This window comes from Gymnoscopelus microlampas, assembly GCF_963454915.1.
Source record: "Gymnoscopelus microlampas genome assembly, chromosome: 5".
NCBI lineage: Eukaryota > Metazoa > Chordata > Actinopteri > Myctophiformes > Myctophidae > Gymnoscopelus > Gymnoscopelus microlampas.
In genome coordinates, this window is record NC_139942.1 from 58455747 (window position 1) to 58471518 (window position 15772).

General features: G+C 44.6%; 1 protein-coding gene across 2 annotated transcripts in view; it reads right to left on the reverse strand.

Moving 5' to 3' along the window:
* Nucleotides 1–4290: 4290 nt before the first annotated feature.
* The window catches only part of LOC311044784 (electrogenic aspartate/glutamate antiporter SLC25A12, mitochondrial-like), a 53518-nt gene continuing 42036 nt past the window's right edge, over nt 4291–15772 (reverse strand). Inside the window, exons 14-19 of one of the 2 annotated variants that reach the window (XR_014600739.1) lie at nt 13723–13863; nt 13426–13564; nt 10463–10621; nt 9415–9505; nt 6564–7272; nt 4291–6523 (exon numbers count right to left, since the gene is read on the reverse strand). Coding sequence is in view for 1 of the 2 variants with exons in the window: in XM_084056580.1 (XP_083912706.1) it covers nt 7017–7272; nt 9415–9505; nt 10463–10621; nt 13426–13564; nt 13723–13863 (786 nt within the window). In the remaining variant the exon portion in view is untranslated. Of the gene's footprint in view, nt 7273–9414; nt 9506–10462; nt 10622–13425; nt 13565–13722; nt 13864–15772 lie in introns of both variants that reach the window. The other variant, XM_084056580.1, reaches the window with a different exon arrangement.

Sequence of the window (15772 nt, forward strand, 5' to 3'; positions counted from 1 at the left end):
GTGTTTCCAATTTCCAGTACTTTTACTTCTACTCCACTACATCACAGAGGCAAATTGTGCTTTTACTCCATCACAATTATTTGAAAACGTTAGTTATAGTTACAGAGTATTTCTATATTGCAGTATTGATACTTTTACTTGAGTAAAAAAAAATAGTACTTTTTCCACCACTGGTTTGGGGTCATCAACAGGAGGTCCAGGACCCCTAAGGGGGTTCTCAGAGTTACTGGGGGGGGGTCTATCTTTTTTATACATATAGCCTACATTAACCACTTCAACCCTATAACACTATTCTGAGGGGAATGATGGCCAGAAACAGCAGAGGCGTTGTGAGCTTGTAGATCTGCTATTTTCGGCAAAGAGGTTTGGTGTGGAGGGGGAAAAGAGCAGAGCAAGTACAGAGTGAAAGGTCAAGTTTATCAGTATTTGACAGTTTAAGTGGTTTGTCTGATAAATACACATTGATAATAGTTCAACATGCAACACAGTGTTATTGTGAATGGACCCCCCCTCCCTCCCTTGAGCAAGGCACTGACTGAACCCCCAACAGGTTAACACTGTGGTTGTACTGGTCAACAGGTCAACAGGTTAACACTGTGGTTGTAATGGTCAACAATCTGATATTAAATGGTCTTCAGGAAGGACAGGCCGGCTGGCGGACCACCTCGTCACGCTCATGTCACCATGACTCAGACATAACCATATAAGGAGTTCCCAATGCAGCTACGCCCAAATATGGAGTATATGTCGTCTGACCTCAATGTGTCGTCATCGCAGCATGGGCGCAAACAAATCAGTCAGCTCCATATATGGGCATATACTGATGACATCATCAACAATGACAACAACAGGTACTATGACTCAGACATAGCGATAGGATAGGCGGTGTGTAACGACCCGGACCTCTAGTGACCTACATCTACACAGTAACCATAGTAACTAAAGATGTTACATCATGTAGAGGAGTCAAAAAGTTCAACATCTGACTCTGAGGATTCTAGATGATTTCTACAAACAAACCCTAAGTATAGCCTACCTGTGATCCAGCAGAATTACACATTAAGCAGTGTGTAGCCTACCTGTGCGCGTGTGTGTGTGTGTGTGTGTGTGTGTGTGTGTGTGTGTGTGTGTGTGTGTGTGTGTGTGTGTGTGTGTGTGCGTGCGTGCGTGCGCGTGTGCGTGTGCGTGTGCGTGTGCGTGTGCCTGTGTGTGTGTGTGTGTGTGTGTGTGTGCGTGCGTGTGCGTGTGTGTGTGTGTGTGTGGAGCACCTGCAGAGAAAGATCCGGATCGACGGACGGATAGTGGATCCTTACAGAGTGGATCCTCAGAGTGGATCCTTACAGAGTGGATTCTGTTCTGTTCTGTTTGCTGTGACCTGGTTCTGGTTGTGGTTCTGACGGCCCAGCACCGTCCCAGGAGCACCAGGACCTACTTGATATAAATAACCAGCCAATCACAAATCCCCCCCCCCCCCCCCCCCCCCCCCCCGCACTGAACGAGGCTAAACTCTACGAGAGGAGGGACATTCAGAGAGAGAGAGAGAGAGAGAGAGAGAGAGAGAGAGAGAGAGAGAGAGAGAGAGAGAGAGAGAGTGACACAGCAGTGGGGAGGGGAGGTGGGAGGGGCATACAGAGGAAGTGAGTTGTGCGTTGGATACATGGTTCTTAAAGTGTGGTCGAGGGACCCCCAGGGGTCCTTGAGAGAGGGCCAGGGGGTCCTCACCAACCCCTGGCCTATCAGCAGGGGTGTACTGGAGGTGGGGCGTGGCCTATAATCAGGGGTGTACTGGAGGTGGGGCGTGGCCTATAATCAGGGGTGTGGCATACTGTCAGATGTTCTGAAGCAGATCCAAAGAGAACGTTTGGATATGAACTAAATAAGGATAAGGATAATTCCTTTTAACAGGTCGTTCATGAAAGTCCTTGCGGTCTTGTTTCCAATGAGAACCTGTGAGCAATTAGGGGTTAAGAGTCTTGCTCAAGGACAAATTTCATTTCATCGACACATATGCTGGTAGCCTATGGCCTGGAATCGAACCTGGGGCAACCAGGGCTTCTGGCTCCCTAGGTGGGCTCACTAACCACTCAGCTATGGCCGCCCCTAAATTACAGAGGTGACGCAAGAAAAAGGAATAAAGTTCAATATATTGTAGGTTTATAAACATAATACATATTTAAGAGGTTATTGAATCGCTCATGGAGTTAAAAACTCCACAGTTCACCCTGTCTATCAGGAAGCTCTTCCACTCAGCCAGGATGAGGTCAGTTACACCTCCACGAAGAACCAGGTCCTCTGTCTTCTGTCCTCTGTCCTCTGTCTTCTGTCCTCTGTCCTCTGTCCTCTGTCTTCTGTCTTCTGTCCCCTGTCTTCTGTCCTCTGTCCTCTGTCCTCTGTCCCCTGTCTTCTGTCCTCTGTCCTCTGTCCTCTGTCTTCTGTTCAGGCTGGATGGTTTGATGGAGAGCGTTTGGTCCGTCTCCCTCTGAGTTATGCTCTGGACAGACTGACACACAGGGATGTGGTGACTTATGGGGGGGGGGGGGGGCATACCCCCCCACCGGTATGGACTAGTAACTTATAAGACACCAGAAACATAAATAAACAATATCATATTCTCTTCCTGGAAACAGAAACTGCAAAAGTAAAAAGTAATACTATTTGGTTAATACCAAAAAACTAAAAATAGAAATACATCACGTTATGTTTTCTTTGTGTTTTTTCCAGGCTTTCTCTAAATATTCTGCAAGTGCAAATATCTTATGTTCAAAACTCTCTCTGCATCATTTAACCAAATAAAATCCAGGTTTTCACACCAATTAAGTACTTTTTGACGTACAGTAGCTCATGATATAAGGGGAAGTAGTCCATAAAATGGAACTCATTCTCAATATAATTTATGTCACAATAAGAACAAATCGTCTCTTCTTCTACTACTCGTCTATACCTAGCAGTCTCAAGATCCCAGAAAAGAGTTTGGCTCATAGAGATCTCTGTGTTCTGGATAATGAACAAACATACTGTTCACCAGCATAACAGCTTTATAACATAACAAATGTCTTGGTTTATGCAATATATCCTGAACAAATGTTGTTCTGATAAAAACTATAAAGTGTTTCATTAAAGGTAGGGTAAGTGATTTTCTTTGGTTAAAATAAGTGTTAAATAGCTCTACATTCTGATAGTACTCATTGCTATAGAGTGTATGTTCAGTAAAAGGAGTCTCCTTGTCTCTCCAGCTCTTTATAAAACATAAAATGCATTTTCGTTTCAGTTTCAGTTTCAGCTCCAATTCTGGAACACTATACAAATTAAGCTTAAACATGGGTACTTTCTCCTGATTGGCTGAGATTTTGACACCTACCGAAAAACGTATTTTCTGTTTATTAAAGAGCTGGAGAGACGGGGAGACTCCTGTTACTGAACAAACACTCTATAGCAATGATTACTATCAGAATATAGTGGTTTAACCTTTTAACAAAATACTTTTTGTTTTAACCAAAAAATATCAGTTACCCTACCTTTAACCACAGAGATGTTTGCAATGCTGTTATTTTAAAAACTGTCAAGTAACCAGTTCTTAGAAGTGTGTCCTCTACTGATGCACCTTTTATACATACTCTACTGATGCACCTTTTATACATAGATCACAATTAATTACATTACAACCACAGTCTGATACAAAATATAGGCTTTTCTGCCGCCTTGTGGTGATAATGGGCAATTGCATAAAACGTCATGCTAGTATTTATATCTACAATGGTGTGTGTGTGTGTGTGTGTGTGTATGTGCGTGTGTGATATGAGCTTAGCATACTCACAGTAATCCTTAATCATATTCCATCATATTCAAGGGCTTTTGGACAGAAATGAGACTCCAGTCACTTTCAGTTTAGAGCACTGCAGAGGGCAGGTGTGTCTCGTTAACGCTCGTTAATGTATTATAGGCATCAAGGAAATTATGTTTCTGCACTGTCAGATAGTGTACATCTAATCTAAGAGCATCAGATAGTGTACATCTAATGTAAGAGCATCAGATATGTGTACATCTAATGTAAGAGCATCAGATATGTGTACATCTAATGTAAGAGCATCAGATATGTGTACATCTAATCTAAGAGCATCAGATATGTGTACATCTAATCTAAGAGCATCAGATATGTGTACATCGGGGGGGGGGGGGGGGGGGGGGGGGGGGGGGGGGGGGCACACACAAATTACATGATAGAACATAAGTCATAGGGTAAAATGTATGATTTTATTACTTTATTCATTATTTTCAATAAAATACAACGAATGAATGGAAACATTTAATTTATTAAACACCTAGAAGTCATGATTGTTGTTCATCAAGAAAAAAACAAAACTGTACATCAGTAAGAGAGATTCTGAGACCGAGGCCGACCGCACTGTACGCTTACTGTACATAGCACCGAGTGCCGCGCTATGAGCTTGTAGATCTGCTGTTCTTATTTCAAATCGTGAACATTTGTGCAAATCTTTGAATATAGAACATGTTCTAAACATGTGTAAAATGTGTTGTTCAGGGACACACCCCCAGAGGGACACACCCATAGAAGCAAAGATTTGAGTTACCAAATGTTCGCTTAAAATATACATATATATATTCAAAAGATTTGCACGCATTTTCACAAATTAAAAATAAATAAATAGCAGATCTACAAGCTCATAGCGTGGCCACGCAATGAGCTTGTAGATCTGCTATGTTTTGAATAGCCAAAGAAATCTTAAAATGACACAAATGTGTTCCTTATTGAATGGGTTGATGTAAGCCACATCACATCAACATGATCCAGTTAGTTCCAGTTTACTGTAGCTTCACATTGATTCAACGTTTAAAAGGTTCTCAACCTGTGGGGCCGGGGCCCTCTGGTGGGCCGCGAGGGTATTACAGAGTGGGTGCCCAAAATAATTGGCAAATTTCAGCTGTTTTCAACCTTATCTTCATATAATTGGTCTTCACTAACGCCCTTTATAATATTATTATTTCATTCTACTCACTGTGTGTCTCAGAGGAGGGCTGTGGACAGTCCAGAAACCCACCTACCAGTGACATCATTGTAAGGCAATTTCCCCCCTTTTTTTCAAACAAGATTTCAAATGTTTCATTTAGATTTGTATTAACATGAAACTTAAAGAGTCTCCTGTCATCAAATGAACACAAACTCTACCTGAATTCAATGCTTCATGGGGTGTGTTATTGTTTGAGTGAACTACATATATATATATATATATATATATATATATATATATATATATATATATATATATATATATAAACTGTGGAAATAACAGATCTACAAGCTCAAAATGTGCCGCGAGCTTGTCGGCTATTTTCCACCGTTTTATTTTTCATTATAAAGTTATTCAATTCTGTACGTCGTTTGTGGTAAATCTGCCCTGTTGCTCCTTTAGTTTTTACCAAAAGCCTAAAAGACCAACAGAAACGTTTGTTCACAATGTTCCATAAGGTTCCACCACAGAAACAATTCAAATTAAATGCTACTTATCGGGAAAGAGATCGATTTGTAAAGACAACCTGTACGACACCATGGAGGCGTCGACTACAAACACTTTGATGTGAATATTCTACCAAACATCTTATGGTTTATTGGTCACGCCCCCCTCCCACCCCGCCCCAGATGCGGAAGGACCTTAAAGCCCCGCCCACCGTTAACTGTCCGGTCTAATAGCCCCTCCTCCTCCCTAAACGTTATACTTGGGGACGAGGGGGGCGTGGTCGCATAAATCAGCCTTTCGGCGCTCACCGTCCAATCGGAGAAAAGCAAAGCCCTACGTCGTGTGTCGTGTGCAATCGGCCAATCGGAAAAAAACAAGGAAGAGGAAGTGATCAATCAATCAGCCAACCAAGGAGAAGAGAGGGAGTGTCCATGGCTCTGTTTTTCTTTTCTTTTTTTCATATATATATATTTAATACTTTTATACAAACGCTGCAGAGCAGAAACACATGATGATGGAGATGGAAATATATATATATATAATACATAATAATATATAATATATATATATATATATAATACATAATAATATATAATAATATATAATATATATATATATATATGATGATGGAGCTGGAAATACAGGACATGTTTTAGCACCTCTTTAGTCTCTGCTGTTTAACAGGCTCTCTACGCTGTGGGCGGCCATTTTGGACACAAACTGGGCCTCTACCTTACTTCCTTCACAGTGTTACCAATGATACTGATCAAGGCCCCGTTCCATTTAGTGAAGCACAATGGGTCCATTTGGTTCCATTTGTACACTCTCAGAGTTACACACCCTCAAGGGTCCACGAGGGGTTCCTGGACCACACTATGAGACCCACTGGTGTAGCAGAGTGTTGACCCTGACTCTGTTTGAGCAGAATAGAACAGAGCCTTCATCCTTAGAACTAAATATTTTACAAATGTTTGCTTTAAAATATATATTTATATTCAAAGATTTGCAAACATTTTCACGATTTTTCAAAAAGATAGCAGATCTACAAGCTCATGAGCTTGTAGATCTGCTATAATGTAGAAATGACACAGATGTGTTGCCGGGTCTTGAAGGGTTAATGTGTATCCATGGTAACGCGTGTGAAGGACCGACGCACTGAGAGGTCTAACATGGCCGCCTGTAGCCTGTGACCTGTGACCTCCATCAACTGACCTGGGACCCCTTACCCTTGTGTGTGTGTGTGTGTGTGTGTGTGTGTGTGTGTGTGTGTGTGTGTGTGTGTGTGTGTGTGTGTGTGTGTGTGTGTGTGTGTGTGTTTCTATGTTAATGGCCCCTTGGTTGTGGAGTGTGTGTGTGTGTGTGTGTGTGTGTGTGTGTGTGTGTGTGTGTGTGTGTGTGTGTGTGTGTGTGTGTGTGAAGTGCACAACTCATGTGTGTGTTTATGTTTGGTTTGCTAAATCCTAAATGTCTGACTCCTGTATAGAGGAGAGAGAGAGAGAGAGAGAGAGAGAGAGGGGGGGGGGGGGGGGTGGTAGGTGATCTCTAGGGGGCCGGGGTGGTCTCTACGGCCGGGGTGGGCACAGGGACGGGGACGGGGGCGGGCATGGGGGTGGGCTCCTGGGGGAGGATGGACACCACTCCGGAGGACTTGAACTTGGGCAGGTGGAGGCCGAACTTGTTCTCTACGCCGGCGAAGGTGGCGGCCGCCAGCCGGTAGCCCCCCACATGGTCTGAGTTGATGGGGGGGAGGGGCTCCGAGATACGAGACTTGGGCGTCGGATCTGAACCCACAGGACGACTAGAGAGGAGAGGAGAGGAGAGGAGAGGAGAGGAGAGGAGAGGAGAGGAGAGGAGAGGAGAGGAAAAATACAAAATAAGGTCATTCATAACAGTAAGTCATGTGGTCTGTACATGGTTAAGGGCTGTCTCAAGGGACTGCCACCAGATGTCATTAGACATGTCTTAAACGCTTTAGTTCTGTCACAGCTTGATTATTGTTCTGTTATTTGGTCTAGTGCCTCAATGATGGATATTAAGAAATGACAAATTGTTCAAAATAAAGCTGCACGTTGTGCGTTAAATTGTTCCTATAGAACTAATGTAAAAGACATGCATGACCGCCTGAGATGGTTGTCTGTCAGTCAAAAGGGCTTCTTATTGTTTAGTTAATTTCATTAGAAACATAAAAGTTACACAATCTCCAGAAATATTATATAAAAAGTTATTAAAACATTATACTCATCATGAATATCAAACAAGACATGCAATTGAAGGAAGGTTGAATTTCCCCAAAGTTAAAACATCTGTTATACAGAAAACTGTTATGTATAGAGCTATTGTAAGGTGGAATTCATTGCCTAGTTATATTGTTTCAAACTTATGGTAAAACAGTATCTTCCAATATTTCATGAACTTTACTGATTTTGTGTTTAACCTTTGACATCTTATTGACTTGTCTGTTATTAACATGAATATGGTTTAGGAAAGGAAAACTTTTTGATCGCTGCGCGAGAAAAAAGGACGCTCTACTTCTAAATTCCGGCTTTTTTTTTCAAGACGTTTGGTGAACCCCCGAAGGTTGGTGTCCTGTGCTGCGCTGCTTTTATCCGCCAGATTGGGACGTTCACGCCATATTTTGCACCATTACGGTGCGTTCATCATCGGTGACGAGTGCCTCTAACAGCCGCTGCTGGCTGCGTGTAGCGAGCTGCGAGGCAACACTCACACAATCCCGTGCAGCATGCGTCCTCTACCCCTGCGCCTAATGTCTGTACATGGGGCCGACGCGTGCTTTAGCGTGATTGTGTGAGTGTGGCTTCAGGAAGTACATTCCTAGCCTCGATCTCCAGGCTTTGATTTTTTTGTTTTGCTAAAAAATAAAAGCTTGGAAATTCCTGTCCCAGCTGTTGGTACGCAAAAGCGCCTCGAGTCGTCTGATGTGGTGCGCATTATTTATTTTGGGTGCGCATGCGCACCAGTTATGTGCACCCCTGACTATGTAACTATGTAATAAACTTTATTTATATAGCACTTTTCAAAAACAGGTTTACAAAGTGCTTAACAATACAAATACAATACCTACACTGGAAATATAAAGGCAATACAATAATGGAAAACAAGGAAACCATACAAAAATAAGAGTGAAACCAGAGAGCTAGGTGACTATTCATTCTAGCTGAAGGCCATTCTAAAGTAATGAGTTTTTAAAAGGTTTTTAAAAGTGGTCACCAAAGTGGCCTGTCTAATTTGCAGGGGGAGTTGAACGTTCCACAGAAATGGAGCCCTGGCAGCAAATGACCTGTCACCTTCTGTCACAAGGTTTGTCTGGGGGGGGGGGTCAAGTAAACGTTTGTGTGCTGATCTGAGATTACGGGTGGGTTGGTGGGGAGACAGGAGGTCAGAAATATAAATAGGAGCCAGTCCATTCAGTGCTTTAAAAACGAACAATGTAATTTTAAAATCAATTCTGAACGCCACTGGTAGCCAGTGCAGTGAAGCAAGGACAGGGGTAATGTGATCAAATCTCCTGGTTCTTGTAAGGACTCTAGCTGCTGTATTTTGAATGAGTTGAAGGCGATTGATTGATTTTTTGGAGAGTCCAGAAAAGAGTGAATTACAGCAGTCCAAGTGGTTTGTGACAAAGTGTTTGTGCATCACTGAATGAAATAAATGATCTGATTTTAGAGATATTCCTGATTTGGAAGATGGCTGTTTTTGTAATGTTGGAAAAATGTTTAGAGAAATTGAGGTCTGAATCAAACATGACTCCCAGATTTCTCGCCTCATGAGTGCATTGTAACCCCTGAGAGAGTAATAACTGGCTTACACTGTCTCTATGGGTTTTTGAAGAGAAACCAGAGAAGCTGTATGTAAGTATGTAACTCCTATGTTATGAGATGTAGAAAAACACATGTATCTGGATTAGTTCAGCCAGACTCACCTTCCTCCAAAGTCCACATAGAACCATCTCTGTAGAAGCTCATAGGTCACCAGGGTCACACCGAACTGAGGGGACGAGCGGAACACACGAGCTGGAGAGAGAGAGAGAGAGAGACAGAGAGAGACAGAGAGAGAGAGAGAGAGAGAGAGAGAGAGACAGAGAGAGAGAGAGAGAGAGAGAGAGAGAGAGAGAGAGAGAGAGAGAGAGAGAGAGAGAGAGAGAGAGAGAACGTTAGTTTATATGCAACACAAACACACTTGCTCGCACGCACGCACACACACGAACACACACACTAGAGCCCTGCAGGCCCGCTGGGGCCTCTACCAAAACGGGCCGGGCCGTTTCTGTATTTGAACATCGGGCCGGGCTCTGGCTCACCGAACATTTTGCGCAGATTATTTCACTCTGTAACATAATCCGCCTCCCGCAAAACCCCGGTGTAGTTCATGGTTGTGCAGCAGCACTAGCACGCTGCTAGTAGTAGTCACGTGACAACACACACACACACACACACACACACACACACACACACACACACACACACACACACACATTAGAAGCCTACACTTTTTCTTCACGGCGCTCGTGACTCGTGTGTGTGTGTTACACACTGGATTGGAACTATTTTTGCAACATTATTCATCAGTTGACCTCACAGAAAGGTAGGACATAATCTGTTGTTGTTGTTGTTGCTGGCTGGGTGAGGATCATGACTCTGATGTCTTCACTTCTTGTGGGTTTGTTTATCAGAGCGCTGTGGCTGCGCTGCGCTGTGGCTGCGCTGTGGCTGCGCTGTGGCTGCGCTGCGCTGTGGCTGCGCTGTGGCTGCGCTGCGCTGTGGCTGCGCTGCGCGGCGCTGCGTGCACCAGTTCACGCTCCAAAATAATTCATTCATAATAATAAATAAATAAAGAGGTCTCGGGCTTCGGACGGGCTCGGGCTGTAAAATTGCGCCACCTACGGGCCACGGGCCGGACCGGGCTGAAATACCAGGGCTAGGGCACACATATAAGGCCCGTGCAGGGCTCTAACACACACACACACACACCTGCAGCCCCCTTCCACAGTGCTTTGAAGCCCTCCTCTGCCATGATCTTCTTGAAACAGTCGATGACTCCGCTGTACGAGGTCTGCCCCGCCCTGGCCGCCACCTGCAGGCGCGTCTTGATGACATCAGCGGGCGTCACCAGCGAGGCGGCGGGAACACCTGGCGGGAAACACACAGACAGACAGACAGACAGACAGACAGACAGACAGACAGACAGACAGACAGTTGTCACAAATATACAGTCAGTGGTTCCATTTCTGATCAGCAGTAACACTATATATAGGCTTCCATTATTTTTGGGTGGTGCAAACCACCCCTGTGTGTGTGTGTGTGTGTGTGTGTGTGTGTGTGTGTGTGTGTGTGTGTGTGTGTGTGTGTGTGTGTGTGTGTGTGTGTGTGTATGTATGTATGTATGTCCAATAAGCAAACATTGATGACAACATCAATACGGGGGTCAATACGGGTCTCATCAAAGGCACCACCCTCTTCACACAGGGTGTGATTGTTGAGTGGTGCAGAAGGCAACCACTTCTATATCTGGCTTTGTCTGTGTGTCCGTATGTCTGTATGTCCGTGTGTCCACCAAGCTAACATTGGTCAAGCATCACGTGACACGTGACAATATGTTGAAAGGGTGTGCTTTGATTGGCTAGCGAGACGCATGATGAAATAGAGCCCTATAAATAAGTGTGTCACTTTGAAACAATGTTAATGTTTCAAAGTGACATCAGTGCCATCAGCCAAGCTAACATTGAACATGTTAACATTGAACATGTTAACATTGAACATGTTAACATTGGACATCAAGCTAACATTGAACATGTTAACATTGAACATGTTAACATTGGACATCAAGCTAACATTGAACATGTTAACATTGAACATGTTAACATTGAACATGTTAACATTGGACATCAAGCTAACATTGAACATGTTAACATTGAACATGTTAACATTGAACATGTTAACATTGGACATCAAGCTAACATTGAACATGTTAACATTGGACATCAAGCTAACATTGGACATGTTAACATTGGACATTAAGCTAACATTGGACATCAGCTTGGCTGATTGAACATGTTAGCCAAGCTAAGCAAGGCACCACTCACTTCACACAGGGTGTGATTTTTTACTTAGTTTTAGTCATAATTTAGTCATCTGAGATGTGTTAGTCGACTAAATATCATAAGATGTTAGTCGACTAAAACTACAGTTGATTTAGTCGACTATATGGTCAGGGTCAGTGTGTGGATGGACGGTGGATCAGTAGGACGGTGGGTCAGTAGGACAGTGGGTCAGTAGGATGGTGGGTCAGTAGGATGGTGGGTCAGTAGGATGGTGGGTCAGTAGGATGGTGGGTCAGGGTTAGGGTCAGTAGGATGGTGGGTCAGGGTTAGGGTCAGTAGGATGGTGGGTCAGGGTTAGGGTCAGTAGGATGGTGGGTCAGGGTTAGGGTCAGTAGGTCAGGGTTAGGGTCAGTAGGATGGTGGGTCAGGGTTAGGGTCAGTAGGATGGTGGGTCAGGGTTAGGGTCAGTAGGTCAGGGTTAGGGTCAGTAGGATGGTGGGTCAGGGTTAGGGTCAGTAGGATGGTGGGTCAGGGTTAGAGTCAGTAGGATGGTGGGTCAGTAGGATGGTGGGTCAGGGTTAGGGTCAGTAGGATGGTGGGTCAGTAGGATGGTGGGTCAGGGTTAGGGTCAGTAGGATGGTGGGTCAGGGTTAGGGTCAGTAGGATGGTGGGTCAGGGTTAGGGTCAGTAGGATGGTGGGTCAGGGTTAGAGTCAGTAGGATGGTGGGTCAGTAGGATGGTGGGTCAGGGTTAGGGTCAGTAGGATGGTGGGTCAGGGTTAGGGTCAGTAGGATGGTGGGTCAGGGTTAGGGTCAGTAGGATGGTGGGTCAGTAGGATGGTGGGTCAGGGTTAGGGTCAGTAGGATGGTGGGTCAGGGTTAGGGTCAGTAGGATGGTGGGTCAGGGTTAGGGTCAGTAGGATGGTGGGTCAGGGTTAGGGTCAGTAGGATGGTGGGTCAGGGTTAGGGTCAGTAGGATGGTGGGTCAGGGTTAGGGTCAGTAGGATGGTGGGTCAGGGTTAGAGTCAGTAGGATGGTGGGTCAGTAGGATGGTGGGTCAGGGTTAGGGTCAGTAGGATGGTGGGTCAGGGTTAGAGTCAGTAGGATGGTGGGTCAGTAGGATGGTGGGTCAGGGTTAGGGTCAGTAGGATGGTGGGTCAGGGTTAGGGTCAGTAGGATGGTGGGTCAGGGTTAGGGTCAGTAGGATGGTGGGTCAGGGTTAGGGTCAGTAGGATGGTGGGTCAGGGTTAGAGTCAGTAGGATGGTGGGTCAGTAGGATGGTGGGTCAGGGTTAGGGTCAGTAGGATGGTGGGTCAGTAGGATGGTGGGTCAGGGTTAGGGTCAGTAGGATGGTGGGTCAGTAGGATGGTGGGTCAGGGTTAGAGTCAGTAGGATGGTGGGTCAGTAGGATGGTGGGTCAGGGTTAGAGTCAGTAGGATGGTGGGTCAGGGTTAGAGTCAGTAGGATGGTGGGTCAGTAGGATGGTGGGTCAGGGTTAGAGTCAGTAGGATGGTGGGTCAGGGTTAGAGTCAGTAGGATGGTGGGTCAGTAGGATGGTGGGTCAGGGTTAGAGTCAGTAGGATGGTGGGTCAGTAGGATGGTGGGTCAGGGTTAGGGTCAGTAGGATGGTGGGTCAGTAGGATGGTGGGTCAGGGTTAGGGTCAGTAGGATGGTGGGTCAGGGTTAGGGTCAGTAGGATGGTGGGTCAGGGTTAGGGTCAGTAGGATGGTGGGTCAGGGTTAGAGTCAGTAGGATGGTGGGTCAGTAGGATGGTGGGTCAGGGTTAGGGTCAGTAGGATGGTGGGTCAGGGTTAGGGTCAGTAGGATGGTGGGTCAGGGTTAGGGTCAGTAGGATGGTGGGTCAGTGGGTCAGTAGGATGGTGGGTCAGGGTACCTGCGATGGCTCCAGCGGTCAGTAGTTGCAGAGGTCCCAGCCTGCCTTGCTCATCAGCCATCTGGGCCTTAGTGTGAGCGTACACTGGGAAGTAGATGGCTGAGAACGGGATGTCTCTGAGGAAACACGCTTTGGCACCCTGCAGACACACACACACACACACACACACACGCGACAACGAAGAAGTAGAAATAGATGATGCAATAACCAAAAATGTATTCTATTTTATCCACTAGACGTTCTTGTTTTCCGCGGCGGTCGTTGTTTATAAATAAACAACGTCCGTTCCTCCAGTACCTTGTAGAGGCCGAAGAAGCCCAGGTCTCGGACCACGTTGAGGGCACTGACTCTGGGTCCGGTGGTGATCTCTCCGGCCACCTGGAGACGGATCTTCACGATCTCCAGAGGGTTGGTGAAGATCACCTGAGATCCACCGGCCTGGTGGACACACACACACACACACACACACACACACACACACACACACACACACACACACACACACACACACACACACACACACACACACACACACACACACACACACACACACACATTTAGATAACAATAAACTGGTATTAAATACTAATAAAACTAAAAACATGGTTATATGTAAAAATAGAAAGAGAAAGAGATTGGGGCCATGGAGCCTATCACATGGTGGGGTTCAAATTGGCAAGGTATCGGAGGTTATTATTGGGAATTAAAATACAAAACAACCTCTCGTGGACAGCCCATATTACAGATATATCAAAAAAGGTGTTGAAATTATCGGGAATGGTGGGACGTATTGCAGGGCTTCTCCCTAGGGATACTTTAAAAATAATATCTCATAGCTTAATTTATAGTCACATTAATTACTGTTGTGCAGTCTGGGGCAATGCAGCTCTTGGAGACATTAAGAGACTGCAGATCACATTGAACAGGGCAGCAAGAATGGTCTTAAGATGTGGATATGAAATTGGTACGGTTGAACTGCAAGGCATAATGGGATGGCCCACAGTATCTGAATGTGTGAGACAGCAATCTTTTGCACTGATTACAAAGATTAATGTGTCTAACAAGCCAGTTAGTGTAAGGAATCGGTTGACATTAGTTTGTGACAGTCATCTGGTCAACACAAGATCAAGATGCAAAAACCACTATGTTATACCTAAAATAAAAAACTATCATGGGAAGCAGATCTTTTATTTTTAGGGCGGTCAAAATATGGAACTCATTGCAATAATTTGGATGTTTGTTTAATGATTCGTGCTTTTTTCTTCTGTGTCCTATTTTTATAGTAATAAATAGTTTTTACAATGGTATGCGGTCAGGTCTAGGCCTGGCTCAGGGAGGAGGACGCCCCTGCCATGCATAGTCCACCATGGGTATCCATGGTCATCCCTTAGGTGCAACAGGCCTAAGGCCTAGTAGTAGGTGTGTATGTGAGATGAGTTACATCTTTTTATTGTGTAACTCTGTATATTGGTACTGTTTTTACATTATGGTATGTTGCAATATGTTTATTGTAATTTTTATCAGTATTGTACACTGTACGTATGTAATGTATTGTATTTCTGCTTGCTGGACTCTTGGAAGATTAGCCTCGGCTAAAAGAGATCCAAATAAACTCAAATCAAATCACACACACAATTAGCTATTAGTTATTAATTAATTAAGCCATATTTTCCTTTTGTTTCATTGCAACATATTATCCTCTTATATGTGGGGGCGGACATAGACATAGCTGAGTGGTTAGTGAGCCAGAGGCCCTGGTTGTCACAGGTACGATTCCAGGCCAGGCCAGCAATGTGTCCATGTGTGTCCCTGAGCAAGACTCTAACTGCTCCCAGAGCGCTGCACAATGGCTGCTCACTGCTCCTAGTAGTTAACCCATTAAGACCTGGAACTGTGTCATTTTTAGATTTGAGCTAAAAAGCATTATTTTACACTTTGGGCTATTCAAAAATAGCAGATCTACAAGCTCGTAGCGCGGCACCGAGTGCCGCGCTACGAGCTTGCCGCGCTACGAGCTTGTAGATCTGCTATTTTTGAAAAATCTTGAAAATGTGTGCAAATCTTTGAATATATTTATTTTTAAATCGAACATTTTTAACTCAAATCTTTGCTTCTGGGGGGTCCCTGGAACAAGATAATTTTGATGGGGGTCCGCGGCCAAATACATATCATTTTGGGGGGTCCTTGACATGAAAAAGATTGAGCACCACTGATATAGAAACATACGTTTTTCAGAAAACTGTTGAGATTTAGGAGACATGTAGAATCGGCTTCAGGTCTCAATGGGTTAATAGGATGGACAAATGTCACCTATGTGCAAATATACTGTGACAAATAAATCCCCAAG